General features: G+C 43.6%; 2 protein-coding genes across 15 annotated transcripts in view; one reads left to right on the top strand and one right to left on the bottom strand.

The window, feature by feature from the left end:
• zgc:158328 (EMI and FXa_inhibition domain-containing protein) overlaps window positions 1-1961 on the top strand; it is a 43430-nt gene extending 41469 nt beyond the window's left edge. The window contains exons 36-39 of the mRNA XM_026342019.2: window positions 127-255; window positions 352-480; window positions 835-926; window positions 1038-1961. Coding sequence (XP_026197804.1) covers window positions 127-255; window positions 352-480; window positions 835-914 — 338 coding nt within the window. The 3' untranslated portion in view covers window positions 915-926; window positions 1038-1961. The remainder of the gene's footprint in view (window positions 1-126; window positions 256-351; window positions 481-834; window positions 927-1037) is intronic.
• A 5170-nt stretch (window positions 1962-7131) lies between these two features.
• Window positions 7132-15593, bottom strand: part of mecom (MDS1 and EVI1 complex locus) — a 127249-nt gene continuing 118787 nt past the window's right edge. For all 14 annotated transcript variants that reach the window (XM_026368805.1, XM_026368855.1, XM_026368875.1 and 11 more), the window contains 7 exons: window positions 14701-14867; window positions 14431-14508; window positions 12602-12771; window positions 11500-11644; window positions 9464-9709; window positions 9176-9362; window positions 7132-9067 (listed from right to left, as the gene is read on the bottom strand). In XM_026368805.1, coding sequence (XP_026224590.1) covers window positions 8933-9067; window positions 9176-9362; window positions 9464-9709; window positions 11500-11644; window positions 12602-12771; window positions 14431-14508; window positions 14701-14867 — 1128 coding nt within the window. In that variant the 3' untranslated portion in view covers window positions 7132-8932. The remainder of the gene's footprint in view (window positions 9068-9175; window positions 9363-9463; window positions 9710-11499; window positions 11645-12601; window positions 12772-14430; window positions 14509-14700; window positions 14868-15593) is intronic.

Genomic DNA, 15593 nt, shown 5'->3' with positions numbered 1-15593 from the left:
GTCCCAGCAGGAGATATGACAGAGCATTGCAGGGCAGCTAAAAGGCAGTTACAGGCTCCAGACAGACAGACAGACCTGGCTCTACCTGTGACTCTGTGTGTGTGTGTGTGTTTTTTTTGTATTCAGCATGTGAAGCTGGCAGCTTTGGATTGAACTGTGAACACACGTGTGAGTGTGCTGCTGAGGCACCGTGTGACCCGTCGACCGGACAGTGCCTCTGTCCTCCTGGAAGGACAGGACAGAGATGTGAAAAAGGTAGAAGTCACGTTGAGGGAACTCGAACAGTTAGCAGAAACACACGTCCCTGTAATTCTGATGCCGAGTCTGTTTCCTTTTTGTTAATTCATTCAGACTGTGGGGGACACCGCTTCGGCCCTGACTGCTCCCTGGTGTGCCGGTGTTTCCATGGGGCCCGCTGTGATGGGGTGACTGGGCGATGTCTGTGCCCGCTCAACCGGCTGGGCCCCACCTGTAGTGAAGGTAAACCTAAGCTCCTATTATCACACACACACACACACACAGGGTCATGGGCTGTAAAGCTCAACCCGCTTTAGTGAAATACTATGTCATGAAGTGTGATAGGCTGAGCCCCATCACTCTGCGCCTCACCCCGTCTTCCTCGATAGCTTCTCCTGTCTCCTGACAGTTATTTTAATCTGCACCCAGCATGACGCCAGGCTTGAGCCTGTCTTCGTTTTACCTCCTCAAAGCCAAGCGCACGGGAGACTGCGTACCAGTTACTTCTCCTCCACAAACCCCAGAACATTTGCTTTTGATTTTCAGTTTGTGCTGATGTCTTCTTGCTTTTTTTTTTTTTCCCCTACTCCTTTTCAGCGCTGCTACAACAAACCCCGGGACTGTTGAACTTCTCCGTATCCCAGAGAAAGAGAAGAGCAGGCAGGAAAACCACATAACCCAAGCAAGAGGTGCAGACCTGTTCAAGCGCACTTGGCTTGGGGAAGCTTTACTAAGATCATCTTGGTAGAGGTGATACTGGTACAATAATATGTTTTGTGAAACTGTTACTCCGCTGTCAGACACCATCACGGAGCCTGGAGCTTCAGCAAGTGGACCTGATGTGTGAGGGGCCCTCCGAAGACCATGAACTCTCCTGAAGGGGTTATGCAGACTTCTTAGCAATGCACATGAATAGAGTAAATATGTTTTCTTTGACATTTAATGCATTGTTGAGGGTTCGCTTTCTTTCTTCAGGGCATTTGGACACGATGTGCGACTGATTCGGAGACCTCGTCACTTGAGAACGTTTTTTTTTTTTTTTCTTCGTGCGTCCACAAAAAACTTGATGGTTAGCAAAACAGAATACCAAGCATTTTTCTGGTGAAAATTAAACGCTCTTAAAACAGATTTAGAAATGTATGGGTGGGTTATATGCTTATAGTAAAAAAATAAAACACCACTCCACACAGACAGACAGCCAGAGACATGTGAGCAACAAAAATATGGTTCAATGGAAAAATAAATGTTAAAATAGAAAATGTTTTGTGATAAAGATGCCAAATCTATTTTAAAATATTTAAATATACTCTGCTTTGAATAATTATTTATGTCTTAACGTGCTTGCCTACAACAAAACACTTCCTACATAAGACAATCCAGAGCAGCATCTTTTCAAAATTGTGTTTGTGCAACTATTCTGAACACGACGGTTGGATTTTATTTTACTTTTGTTTTAGTAACTGTTGACTTAAAGGGGGATTCAGTTTGTACATAACTGTATTAGTCTCAGGTCAGTCATCAGTCATAACCGACTGGATTTTATATCTACATCATTGGTGCTGTTGTTACATTTTGTTTAGATAGATTTGTTAAATTCAGTTTTTTTTTGTTGTTTTTTTTTTTTTGCAGTATCCCACTCTTGTGTTTTTATTTCCTCTGTTACGTGTCTTCATCATCTGTGGTTATTAAAACGAAGCTAAATGAGCCATACATCAAATAAATCACAAAAAACATTTTTAGACACCTGCTTGTAACAGTTTGTTTTTGATTTGTGAGCTTTAAATGCAACATTGCATCGTGTGGTTTGTGTGATCCCTGAGTGCAGGGGTGGGGAGGTGCAGGTGTACTCTGGACAGGTTGGAGCTGTCATAGAGACCTATGGGATTGTGAGTGCATGGATACGTCAGCGTGTGTTTTTGTCCTAGGCCACTACCAGACGTCTCTCATCAACCAGAGAAGGGTCAAGCGTTAAGGTCACGCTGGTGGGTGAGTGGAAGGCACTTGAGCACCGTGCACCAGTGGTACAAGGTGTGTGTATGTGCTCGTTCCTCTGTAGGTGGGGGTGTCACAGCGAGAGAGAGAGTGTTATCCTGGAGTTATTTTTCAGGTGCACTGGAGCATTTTCTCTTCTATCCTCTGAAGATGGCTGTGGTCCAGCAGAGGCAGGCAGGTGCCTGGACCAAGCATGCTCCCTGCATCCAGTACCTGGGGTGAGTGATGGGTGAATGGGCCCACCAGCGGAGGTTGGAGCCCCCCCCCCCCACATACACACACAGTCTCTGGTGGAGCTGATGGATGCACCGAGGTGCTCCAATGCGCCTTGTGTTGTGACAAGTAGCAGATGTTCTCCAATAATGTTTATCAGTCAGGCCTTCATCCTCCGATGACACACACCTGTTTCCAGTCAAACTGGCCCGAAGAGGCCATCGATCCACGGAGCTCTGGGTGGCCACTGCACTGCTGCGTCAGCACGCTGCGTTGGGTGCCACAGCGGAGAGCAGTGCCACGAATGAACAGCTGGCACAGAATTTACCTGAATGGTAAGATCAACGAGTAGATGCAGTCGAAGCCAAGACCTGTATGTGCTAACCACAGTGCTGCACAGCTGCTCCAGTCTAGTACTAATACTACACAGATACATGATGTCGCAGGGGGTTTCTCTATTGATTTACAGTGCACATTGGAAAACAACCTGAGCTCACTCTATGTTCTTTTATGACAAGTGCAGGAACAAATGCTCTTTGTGTTAAAATGCTTTTGGCAAAAAAAAAAAAAATCCCTGTTGGGTTATCTGGAGGAAAGGAGAGGGGAGCAGGGTGTAGGAAAGTGGCGATGAAATAGCCCGTAAAAGGTAAGATCGCATCGTGGGTACTTTTTCTCTGTAATTAAGCATGCGGCACTCTTTGCAAAAAGAGATTCTATCACTTTGCTGCCATGGCTTCACGTCCAGGAGATAATTTCTGTCCCTCTGCGTTGAACCAGATCTCCTGGAGGGCCACGCTGTTTTGAACTCCAGCTGACAAAGCTGTCGGCTCAGATAAAAGCACGAGGGGGAAAATCACTTCAACACGTCCTGCACCATTTGCTCGGCTGTTGCCTGGAAAAATAAATGTTAAATGTCGATGGCTGCAGGAAGATGTATATCGAGGAACTCTCCCACACTAAAGAAGGGATGTGTCAGCTTGTCTGACCGCTCGTAAGCCTGGACGTTAGTTGCATGTGTGTATAATTAAGCAGAAAAAAAGCAGTTAGTTGTATAATTTGTCTTATAATGAAATATTTTTACTTAGTTACTGGTACTAGTAAAGTGTTCAAAACTGAATCTGCAGCTACACGAAAGTTGTACGTTGCTACTTCCACCACTGGATGGCACTAAATGTGGAAAAGTAAATAACTCTCCGGTTCTACTGGGATAATTGCACATGAATGACTGGATTATGATGAAATGCAGCTGAAATAAAGTACATTTAAATCGTCCAGTGCTGATGAATATATTTATAGTTTTACTCCAGCAGTATCTGAGTCCTGAACTGCAAAACCCACTCTATCTGTCTGAGTTGACGGCCTGATGAGCTACTTTCTAATCTACTGCATGAGCAGAGAACGAGATGATTTCAATACCAGACTGCATGCAGCTCTGCCACCACGCCTGTCCTGATTAGGCTCGTCATATTAAAACCATGTGCACGAACTGCTCTGCTCTGTCCTGGTCTGTTCTCCGGGACTGTGCTGAGTGTCCATCAATAACACTAATGATCCGTAGCCTCCGGGGAGAAAAACAAACAGTGTAATGAAACCACAACCATAAGCTTTGCTGCTTTCTAAGAGGGAGAGGACAGGGGCGGAGAGAAGACAAGAAGATAAGCAAAGAAGAAGAAGAAGAAAAAGAAAAAGAGTCTGACATGTCTGCAATCATTCGCTCAGCAAGCGCGAGCACACACACACACACACACACACACACACACACACACACACACACACACACACACACACACAGGGCACTGATAGAGGAGGTGGTGCCATTATTGTAAACCCAAAAAAAAAAACACAACAAAAACTCAATGTGCTGATTTTGAAGTTTCCCCACCTACACACACACACACTCCCATTTGTGCCAACTGTTAGCAAGGACCACTCCGCCCCAACCCCCTCGGCCCCCATCACTCCTCGAGGACTACACCCCAACATGACTCCCTCTCCAAAAAATGCTTCTCCTGGTGTCTGAGTCAGCACGAGTGCCAAGTCAATCAGCGTGAGAGCTGCCAGCTGTGATGGCCACTCTGTCTGGAGGCATGATGTATGTTCCAGTGTAGGGGGGGGGAGCAGGGCAGGTACATGCCACACAGGGCTGGCTGAGTGGATGGGTGGCAGAGGAAAAGAAGGGAGGGGTGGGGCGGTTGGAGTGAAGAGAGAAAGAAGGAGGGGAGGAAAGAAAGAGAGGACTGTAACTAAACAGGAGCTGTAATGAGGCCTGATGGATTCTGAGGCTGTGCCAGCTGCCCCATTAGTTGAGTGGCTCCAAGCCCCACCGAACACTGCCCACAGCGTGCCCACCCGTACGTACGTGTACACACACACACACACACACACACACGGCCTGGCCAACCACAAGTCAATATACTGCACCTTTTGTGTTGATTTAGAGTTAGATGATACATTGGTGACATCGACATGTGCTAATCAACACTGATCAAACCAGCTCACACAGTGAAACGTTAAGCTGCCAAACTCACCTGAGTGTGAATGTGTCCTCACACCACTCACCGCCCACAGACATTCACATTGTATATATATATTCTGCCATCTATTAAAAAAGTAGGGGTTTTTCAAAGAGTGCCTTCTTCATGTAGGTGACATAATTACATGGGCGATTTGAATTGCAGTGGTCACTGAAGGGTGGTGACGAAGTCCTGCTGCCAAGTTAGTTCCCAGACGTCATCATAAAATTCCAGTTTGTTAAAAGCTTGTTAAAGCAGTCGCTTCGAGGCAGTTTTATTTTACCTGCACAAGGATGCACTGTTTCCTTTTGGATGATCCTAAATAGAACCTTCTGTGCGTCTCACCACAGATAAGATATAATGTCCTATCTGGTAAAATGCAGACGACATCCAGTACAACAATTGTTGAAGCTGATATAATAAATATTTTCCCTATAACAATGGGTCAAATAACTCAGTGCAGAGTGAAATGGGAGGTTTGTAGCGTCAAAACCACAGAATTTACACCCGTCTCTGCAGATCCCCTCTGCTCTATGGACTTTTATAGTGTCTATGGAGTCTTTTGCTGCCTGCAACTTTACTGTTCTGGTTCACTTTTACTGCTCTCGTGGCAGTTTTTTTTTTTTTTCCTGCAGCAGGCAGCTATTTTCAGCAAAATGCTTGAAGAACCCCATTTATATCTGCTCAATACCAAATACCATAAAGTCACAGTTGGGGACTAGATGGTGAACATAGTGGAGCATTTTGCAACAAAAGAGCCAGATGTTTTTTTCTTTTCAGGAGTTAGTGGAAACTAAAACAGGCTGATTAGGGAGAACAAATGACATTGAACAATTGTGAAATTAAAAAAAAATGCCCAAATGCGCTGAATTTGTAAATAAGCAACTGTATGCTATCAAATAAAGTGTCTCACAAAAAGCTAAAGAAAATGAGTAACTGCAGGGTTAAGGACTTACTGCGTAAGAGGACACAAATCCTCAAGAACAAAGTTACAGACTTTGTTAAGACTTTGATTCAGTTCAATTTAGTTTTATTTGATTAGCACCAAATCACAACAGACGTCATATCATGGCATGTTACAGTGTTTAAGGTTTAAGACCTTACAAAATATAACTCTATACAGAATTATATAGAAAACAACAACCCCACTAGGCGACAGCAGTGAGGAAAAACTCGTAACATCCAGCAGAATATACTGCACCTTTTCAGGCTCAGGGTGGGCGGCCATCTGCCCCTATCGATTGGGGTGAGTGGAAAGAGGAGAGAGAATAGAACAGCAGGCAACAAAAAACAACGACAACAGTCTAGTCGGGATAACTTGACTTCGTCTACGGTGATACAGGTGGTAAAATTCATAATTAGGACCATTATTACTGCCACTTGGTCATGGCCCAGGCCTGCACCGGCACTACTATCACTGCAGCTGACCTCATCAAAGCTGGACGACCCATGCTGACCTCATCAACACCGAGTGACCCCCCATGACCTCATCAAAGCTGGACACCCCATGGAGCCCTGAGGGCTGACAACAGGCCCTAAGAAAACACCCCATCCATTAGGGTGCCAAGAGCACTGTAAATGTGGAGTGTCAGCGCCAGCCATCTTCACTGTCATGCCCAATTCTCCAAACCCCCACCCGAGCTACTAGCTGGACAATGGAGCCGCTGAACCTCCAACCCTCCCAGCCACAATGTCCGCCCACGTTGGCTGGCAGCAGTGACAGAGGGGGGTGCCGGATGGAGAGGCCTGCTGCAGGATGGGACTCTTATTGAGCGTTTGAGCGATGAGCCAGGTCATCACATCTACCCACCTCATCCATCATGCCCCACAAACGGACACAAATAAAGAAGACACATTCCTGCCTCCGCTCCCACTACCACATTCAAGCCCTCTGCAGTCCTTTCTCTGCTTCCCTCTCTCTATGCGAGCCAAAGCCTGGAGGAAAAAAAAAGAGGACCAGAGTTCAGGCTCTCCCTCGCTCTTGGAGGCCATGGGAGCGCCAGAAGAAAGTGCCAGGTGGTTTTCTGACTCATGTCTCTTGGTATAAATCTCTGTTTGAGCCAAAATGGACTATATATATATATACTATATATATATAAAGGACTATATAGGATGAGGAGGTGTGAGGAAGGTGTGAACAACATTTTAGCCAAAAGAAAGACAGAAAGAAGACATGTCAAACCACATTGTAGTCCTTTATTTCTTAGTTGTTCCTCCCACAGTATTGAATTGAAATGCATAACAGTTACATTGTAGAAAGCATTAAAACAAAGTACCTCAACTTGCTGATTACTTTTTAAAATCGATTATAAACAAAACAACGGCAAAAACAAACAAAAAAGTTCTGGTCCCTCAAAATGGGAGAATAAATGAAAAGTAATCTGTTATTTATCATAAGTTTGGCACAAGGGATTAACATGAACCGAACGTCACACAAGCTTGCAGACAACCGTAGAAAATGTCAGATACAGATCTTAACAGACCAATCATGCGCTTATGAAGAAATTATACCTGGCTTTTTTTATTATTCATTCTTTATAATGTTTTTTTTTTTTCATTTTTTACAATTGGATCATTAAATTGTCATAGAAAAAAAACCTAAGTAATATCTATTCATCGACCGGTTTCATTAGAAGAATAACGAGTGAATTGTATGTTTAATACTATCCGGCACTCAAATGTAATCTACACACCCCATTAAACTCTGGGATAGGCCCAGTGAGGAATCTCCCCATCACTTGGGCTAAGAGCAGTGCTATTCAGTAAACAAACTACAGTTTGCCAAGAAATAAATACAATTCTCAACATACAACAGCAAATAACAACAACAACACCAACAAAAAAAAAATGAAAACAAAATCATGATTGTCTAAAAATGAAAGACACACGAGCATGGAGTAGCTAACAACTAGCAATCAGGCTATTTAGTGGTATTGTTGGCTGACTAGGATGGATTCAAGGGTTTGGAAAAAGACATATGCCCTTTACAGAACAACAATTAACTTCAGCACTGGCTACTTATCTCAGATAAAAAAAAAATGTTTTCTTCTCTCACTAAAAAGACAATCTATTTATATCCTTTCACAGATAGCGCAGGCGGGCGGGATGGAGTGCAGTGGAGTACAGTCGGTAGACACTTGTACAGTGTACAGTACTGTGATTGTGCAGACACACGCGACTATGAAAACGCAGATGGGAAACTGGCCTGATTTCACTTTAACAATTCCTTTTTTTTATTTATTTGTTCTTAAATGACTTCAGTGATATTAAAGCACTGCTAGCGCCGTCCTTACATGGAGCGTTTTTCATTTGATCCCAAGTTGCCAACTCCACCCTTCATTTTTATCATCTAGTACATGTATTTATGAGAAACACCTGTGGATCTCTGGGGGTTAAAGGGAATTCTTGTAATACATTTTAATTATACTTTTTGTCAGACGAGAGGGCTGTGCTTTATGCACACTAGACTGAATCTGGCTGTCTTAGAGACACAACCAAACTCGCCCTCTCAGTTCTCCTGTCCTGACTCATGTTCTCCTTGCTTTGTATATGCCGGGCAAAATATGCAGTCTAGCAACGATGCATCAACACATCCATCTTCCATGTCCACCAGCTGCCTTTGCTGTGCAAAACACAGAAGTTCAGCAGAATAAATACAGTTATTATTATTACTTTAGCATTATTATTTTCACCACATCCTAGTTGGTGTTAATGTAAGACATCAATTTTAAGGTCTCAGAGGGACATTTTGTTCGCTATCTGTTGGAGGTTTTCTTGGGCTGGGTTGGATACTGCATGGACAGTAACCCTGTTTCATGTGTAAGGCGCTCCGCTCAGCAGTCAGATGGGACGTGGTTCCACTCAGCAGTCACTCTGTGGATGATCAAGGGGCCGGCAGATAGCCCCTGTAATGCCATAGGTCAGGGTTTGGGGGGGGGGGGGTTAAAAGGTAAAAGGGTAAGCGCAAATGGATGTCATCATACATGGCTCAGCGACTGGATGGCACTGGATTCAGCAGCAGCCCGTGCCAGACTGTGCCAAATGGTGGCCGGGGTGTGGGTGGCTGGGTGGAGAGAGTCTTTTTCAGCCAGAGACAGCATCATGGCATACGCCTGAGGAGAAGAGATGCTGTGCATTCAATCACCGTGCTTAACCTCAGTCATGTATGAATATGAATGTGTAGAAATGTGCATGCGTATCAGCTGTCAACGCTTCTTTACCTGAGACTTGGATTTCCTAAAGAGTGGCTGTTTGACTGCCTCGGTCAGAGAGGGGGAGCAAAACGATCCATCGTCCTCATCCCCATCTCCGTCGCTCAGCTCACTCTCCTCCAGCTTGCGCAGATCTGAAAAGTGATAATTTTGATCCAAGGCTGAGTAGCTGCTCTGCTCTTCCTCTTCCTTATACCTGGAGGTGAAGCAGAATATTGAAGTAGGGGATCCAAATACTTTTCACAGCACATGTTCATGATTCACACAATGTGAAATTATACCAGCTGTTTGATTTACCTTCTAGGGGAGGTTTTGCAGTTGAGGTTCAAGTCGTTTGGGCCAGTGAAATCCATCTCGTCTTGTATGATGTCATCGCTAAGGTTGCTGGGAAGCTCCTCACCTTCGGGTTTCCCAGAGGTGCTGCTAGGCTCTTCCCCTTCTTCTTCATCAGCACCGAGCTGCTCCGCTTCCTCATCTTCCAGGGCATGAGACACATGGCTGGTGATCAGCGGCTTCTCTTCTTCAAATGGACCACCATTTAACCTGCAAAGTACCGCACATGTTCCATCAGACTGAGATACCTCCTTAGCTGCACATTTTAAAACTGTACTCTAATTTTAGGAACAAAATACTTCTGGCATTTTTTTAATCACTACAATTAGAAACAAGCAATAGAGGGAAAGCTGTTTGTGTAGTATAGTACATATACTGTTGCTGCCTTTTGTCTTTTGTTTTCTTCCTTCAAGTTCTTGTGAGAGTCTTTTCTCTGTATATGCAAAAAAAAAAAAAAAAAAAAGGCAAAGAGATGTGGATCTGAAGCAGGACGTGGCAGCTGGGATTGAGCAGAGCCGGAATCCCGTTTGTCATCGAGGCTCTGAGGCCCCTCTGGGCACAGCAGCGCTGGGCTGATCATGGCAGCACTTAACTGGAGTGCTCTGCCTCTCTCCTTGTTTATTTTCTCTACTATCTCGTATTCATCTAATAGGCAAAATATTTATCTGACAGCCCCATTTGGAGGAAGAGTTATGAGAGCATTGCCAACAAGCTCATTCCTCCATCCCCGAGGAGGGAAAGAGGGCCAGCTATCCAAACTGCCGGAGTCTTAATCTGTCCCTCTGTCTCAGCGCCACAGGAAACCACCATTTGGTAAATCATCTGGAACCACATTAAGACTGATTCACTAATTGCACTCTGGGACGTCTTTCGTCAGCTCCCAAAAATGCCATTTCTCACACAAAGGATTCAGATGAAGACTGAGTGGATAGATATGAAACAAAACACATCAAGCACATCGCCATCTCATTACAAGATACTTATAAACAGGATACCTGCACTGGATTTGAAAGGGATGCATTTCAGCGTGCAATTAGGGAATTACTGCAGATTATGTTTTAACACATTCTGGATCTATAGCATATTTGCTCTTTTATCGCACGCTAATATTTCTGTGCTTTCAACATAGATGGAGAGATCGAGGCTGAGAAGGTGGTATTCGTGCCGAGCGGAGCTCGCAGGCCTGAGAAGCGGGGCTGGCTCCAAAAGAGAGAGCGAGAGCTCTGTGATTAAGAAAACAGATTCGCTAATTACGCTTTCAAATGTGGTAATTTGCTTGGGATAAAGTATCTATCAGAAGTAGTCAGGAGCACAGCACTTTGAAAGGAAACACGGGCCGACCCTTTGACCCCACCCCCTCTACCCTCTTCCTGTAGGCAGACATGTTGGTTCCAGATGTGCTGAACTCCCCCTCCCGCCTCTCTCCCCGTCCCTCTGACGCTCTACTGCCCGGTCCTGCTCTCACAGGCCTTCTGCACAATCATACACCAGTCTGCGAGATCTCTATCTGGCCCTAAAATCTGCCTTGTGATCACAACAACGTGAGGCACGTGAAAACAAACTCCTGAGACCTGAGCAGACCTCTTAGCTGCTATCCAATCTGATCACAGCTCCAAGAATTTATTTGCATAATGCTTAGACAAAGTTGCATGCACACAGATATGTGTTCATGTGTGTGGCCAAAAGGCAAATGGTATAAAGTGTTCTAGCATGTTTCCAAAACATGTGATTATCTTAAATGTCATCACAGATGATTGCTCCTTACTCCAGACCCCTGAACCTGATGTGATTATTAATGAAGGCTGGCTGGGTGGTTTGAAAAGGCAAGTCCAAAATGCGGTGATAGCAGCTGACCCATTATTCATACATCTTACAGTCGATTTCAAGTCAAACAAAGGTAATAAAGCCAGAAGTACTAAGAGTTTAGCAGGCAACAATTATAGTTTCAAATGAATAAAAATGATCATGTATGTGAAACGAACTGATAAACCTATGCTTACCCTTCCTCAGACGGGTCCGGGGAAGTGTGATTCTGCCCTGTGTTGCCAATGAAATTTCTTATTTCGTTGAAATAAGAGTCTTCTTTGTCATCCAATATGGCACTGCCACTGTCCAACTCAGACTGTGGGGACGACATCGCCGTGCCTGCAGAGTTAAGAAATAAAATAAATACAAATCAAAACCAGTTCTGTATCCAAATGTGGGTTTTGATATTTCACTATAATGTCCCGAAATATTTCTAAATAATGACAACGTGTGCAACGTTCTGTGTGAAGTGCAACTGAAATTACACCATGAACCAGTGTTTGTTTGGAAATCATTCTCAATCAGTTCTCTTCACACTGTATTCCAGAGTAATGTCTGCATCTGCGGTTAATATGGTTTAATGAAGTGAGTCAAATATTCAAATCCAATTTCCCCCCAATAATATAAAAGCCATTATGTCATTAAAATTGGATTGTACATCATGTTATACACATTTTAACTGCATTTTCCATGACGTATTTGGTGTCTTTGGAGACTTGGAGCACAATTTGAAATAAAGTTAGGCTATGGTTTTATTATTTTAACTAAGATTTAACTAACATTTTCAGTTGGTTCTCTGTATCACACAACACCGTGTGTGCATTCACAGAGACTCCATTTTATACTCAGAAATTGCTGATGGCTGGGGAGACATTGGTTGATGCTATAAAGTGAAAACTTGGCAGATAATTTATTTTGTATTTGATAGAGTGAACATCATGTCTGACTAAGTGAAACCTGCTCTGCGGCCTGTTGCTGTCGGCTGCTCGCCAGGTGTCACTGCTGGTTCTGCTGATTCAGAGTCAGAGTGATGAAACCAATCAGACTATGCTGCTGATGAAAGCAGCTTATTTAAAAAAATATATTTTGCGCTGTTGCTGTGGTAGATGACAGATTTATATTATTTAATTTCTCAGATTTAAAAAAAATGTTTCCAATTGTGAGTAAATTGTGATTTATAGGATTTTTAAAAATCTCACAAATCAGCAAACCGGGTTTAAATTTCTCTTAGAAATGTGGAAAGAGAAAAAATATTTCAAAACAAGTAACAACCACTGCGTTCATTGTGCTTCTCACCTGACAGGTTGCCATTCTCGTGCTTCTTGAGGTGGCGGTCCAGGTTGGTCTGCTGACCGAAGCAACGGTCACACAAGTGGCACTTGAAGGGCTTCTCCTTGTTGTGGATGTTGCGAATGTGACGCTGCAGGTTGGAAGAAATGCTGAAGGACCGGTCACAGTATTTACACCTGCAAGAAGAGAGGACACATTTTAACCTAAAGAGATGAAATGACAACAAAATGTAAAATCCAAACTGCTAGGCGCAAATACAACGGCACTGCATAGGGACACAGGAATCCATGGTTTGTTCTGTGGGAAACATAATGAGATACATAATGTCAGACACACACACACACACACACACACACAAAGAGACAGGCCCAGCAGTCCCACAGTCCCAGACATGATGGAGGAGCTTGTTTAAGGTGAAATAGCTCTGCCTCTTATCTCCAGCCAGCGCAATAAAATTGCATTCTTCTCTCACAAAATAAGCACGCAACAGATTTGGTTCTAGCCCTGCAAAATTAGAGCCTCTTGCCAAGTTTCTTCATGCAAAATTATACGAGAAGATTACATCTTTTCTTCTGGTGGAATTAGCTCGCTCGATTGGCTGTCCCTCAGGACCCCCCCGGTTATCTCCCCGAAAAATTACAATAAAGAGCGATGATCTTTAATGGTATGCCAGCGTGCGGAGTGCAGGCTATCAGGCTGGGGCAGCAGAGGCCTGCGTCTGTCTTTCTTTCTCCCCTGTGGTCAACAGGCCTCCTCCAAGCTTTGGGCCAACATTCCTCTACCTTAGTAACTACAAAGCTGAGCAGGGCTAGCCAGCGCTTACTCATTATTCTAGTGTAGTGCGAGATCCATTTTTACATGAGTACTGGCCTGCTGCTGCTGCTGCTGCTGCAGCGTTACTTCTTCCTCAGCAGCACCTGGAAAACTGTATGCAATGTCGATGTAGTATAGAGGTTGAAGAGGGAAACTTTGTTCATGGTTTCCAAACACAAAACATTGCTAAGATTACAATTGTATGAGTCTTGAAATAAAGAACTTAATCTTTTTAGTTGGCAGAAACCACTCACTTGATGTGGCCAGTAGGCTTACAGATCACTTTGAGCCTGGCCTCTTACACACAAGAGAAATGACCACAGCTGCCGGGCCTGGACATCTGCCCGCGCTCCTCATCACCCCAATTTTTCACCAAACTTCCTCCCTTCCACTTTGCTTTTTTTTCTAAAACCAGCCCTGCTTTAAACCCTCCCTCGTCCTGTCACCCAGGCGACGGACACCATTTTTCATCAGGCAAATTATTTAGCAGTAGGATAATTATTCCAGGCTTTTACGGCATACGAAAACATACATAAACTCTGTTCTAACTGTAGACAAGAATTCTCTGGGAAAACATCCATGAACTGCTAACAAATGAGCTGTCTCACTCCGTCTTTCTGTCAGCTTGAGAATACCGTGCGTAAAAAGGACGTTTGCTGCTTTCGCTCGAATTTGTGGGTGAAGAAAAATTATTCTTCATAGGGTGTTAATGTGCAAATCTTATTCTTGGCTAGTTGTTAATTTGCTGAAATGTGTTTTGCTGTGTTTTGGAGTGAGGAGGACAAATGGAGAAATGTTGCAGGAAGGATGATGCTCTTTGCTGCTTGCACAAACCAAAACGAAACACCCACACACCATTGTGATCCCCACATGCATGAGGTTGTCTTTCTATAGCTTCAAGTACACTCACTGACATCATGTATTCCCTAGCACCTTAACCTGACATAAGCTTAGCATAAACCAAGTTTCAACATTAACCCTAAAACCAATTCTGCTCTTAGGGCTCACAGACAAAGTCTTACCTATATGGTTGCTCCCCTGTATGAGTCCTGAGGTGGCGAGTCAGGTTGGCAGAGCGTGGGAATATTTTCCCACAATACCTATAAAATAATAAATAAACAAATACGATTTACTTATGGTACTTTAGTAATTTTAAAACCTGTCAAAGAACACAGCAACAGGAACTCATGGCCATAAAAAAGGAAAAATAATCACACCCAAAATTTGTGGAAAACATTAATATCAAAACATTAAGCAAAAGGAACATTTACTTAACACCCTGGTGCAGTTACCTGCATGTGTAGCGCTCCTTGCCCTTTCGCAGGAGTGTCTCTGGAAGTGCAGAGGGTGGGGCTCGGAAGTCAAACATAGAGGGGACAGCACGCAGCAGGTCGCCAGACTCTGGCTTCAAGGAGCCAAACGTCTCCAGCTTCTCTGCCATGTTCTCGATGGCCGACATCTGACGAGAAAGAAGAGAGGAACGGAGAGTGAGGCGCTGTGCTTAAAAAGCATAGTGAAAGCTCATTTGGCATTGAAAAATTCAACATGCAAAGCAAAGACTCACTTTGCAGCATTTGTGCGAATAAAATGTCTTGATTAAAACTAATTTACATCAGAAACGAAAAATATCATCCTAAGTACATCCTAACAGTGAAATGGCACTACACAGTTTTACATTTGCTGTAAGTAAGTTACATTAAGCACAAATGCCAAATATTTATAACTTTCATTCCGATTCACTATTAGATCTCCTTACTGAAGATATTATTAATACCTTCTATTCAGATATGTTCATATGTTCTTTGATTCATGAGCCTTGTTTACTGGCATCACACCAGGTGATATGAAGTGAAACAGGTACTGTGTTGGGTGAAGTCGTATTAGGACGTTTATCAATGATTCATGCATCACAAGGTCAAACCTCCTGTATGACAAGTACATGCAATACTGATTCATATCTTTGGTATGAAAAAAAAATTTGCTCCCCTCCACTGCCAGTAAAGAGCAGGTGTGAAACTTTGTATATGTGTGTATTAAATCCAAGTCCCACTCTTACAAATACACATATAGCGTACATGGGTAGTAGATACATAAACTCACAAACACACATAGGATTAAGGCCTGCAGCCAATCTACTAATGAAGCTGAATGTTTACTTTCATCAGACACTCTCAGAGGAGATATG

This window comes from Anabas testudineus, chromosome 13 (genome assembly GCF_900324465.2).
Source record: "Anabas testudineus chromosome 13, fAnaTes1.2, whole genome shotgun sequence".
Lineage (NCBI taxonomy): Eukaryota > Metazoa > Chordata > Actinopteri > Anabantiformes > Anabantidae > Anabas > Anabas testudineus.
This window is presented reverse-complemented; position numbering and strand designations above follow the sequence as displayed.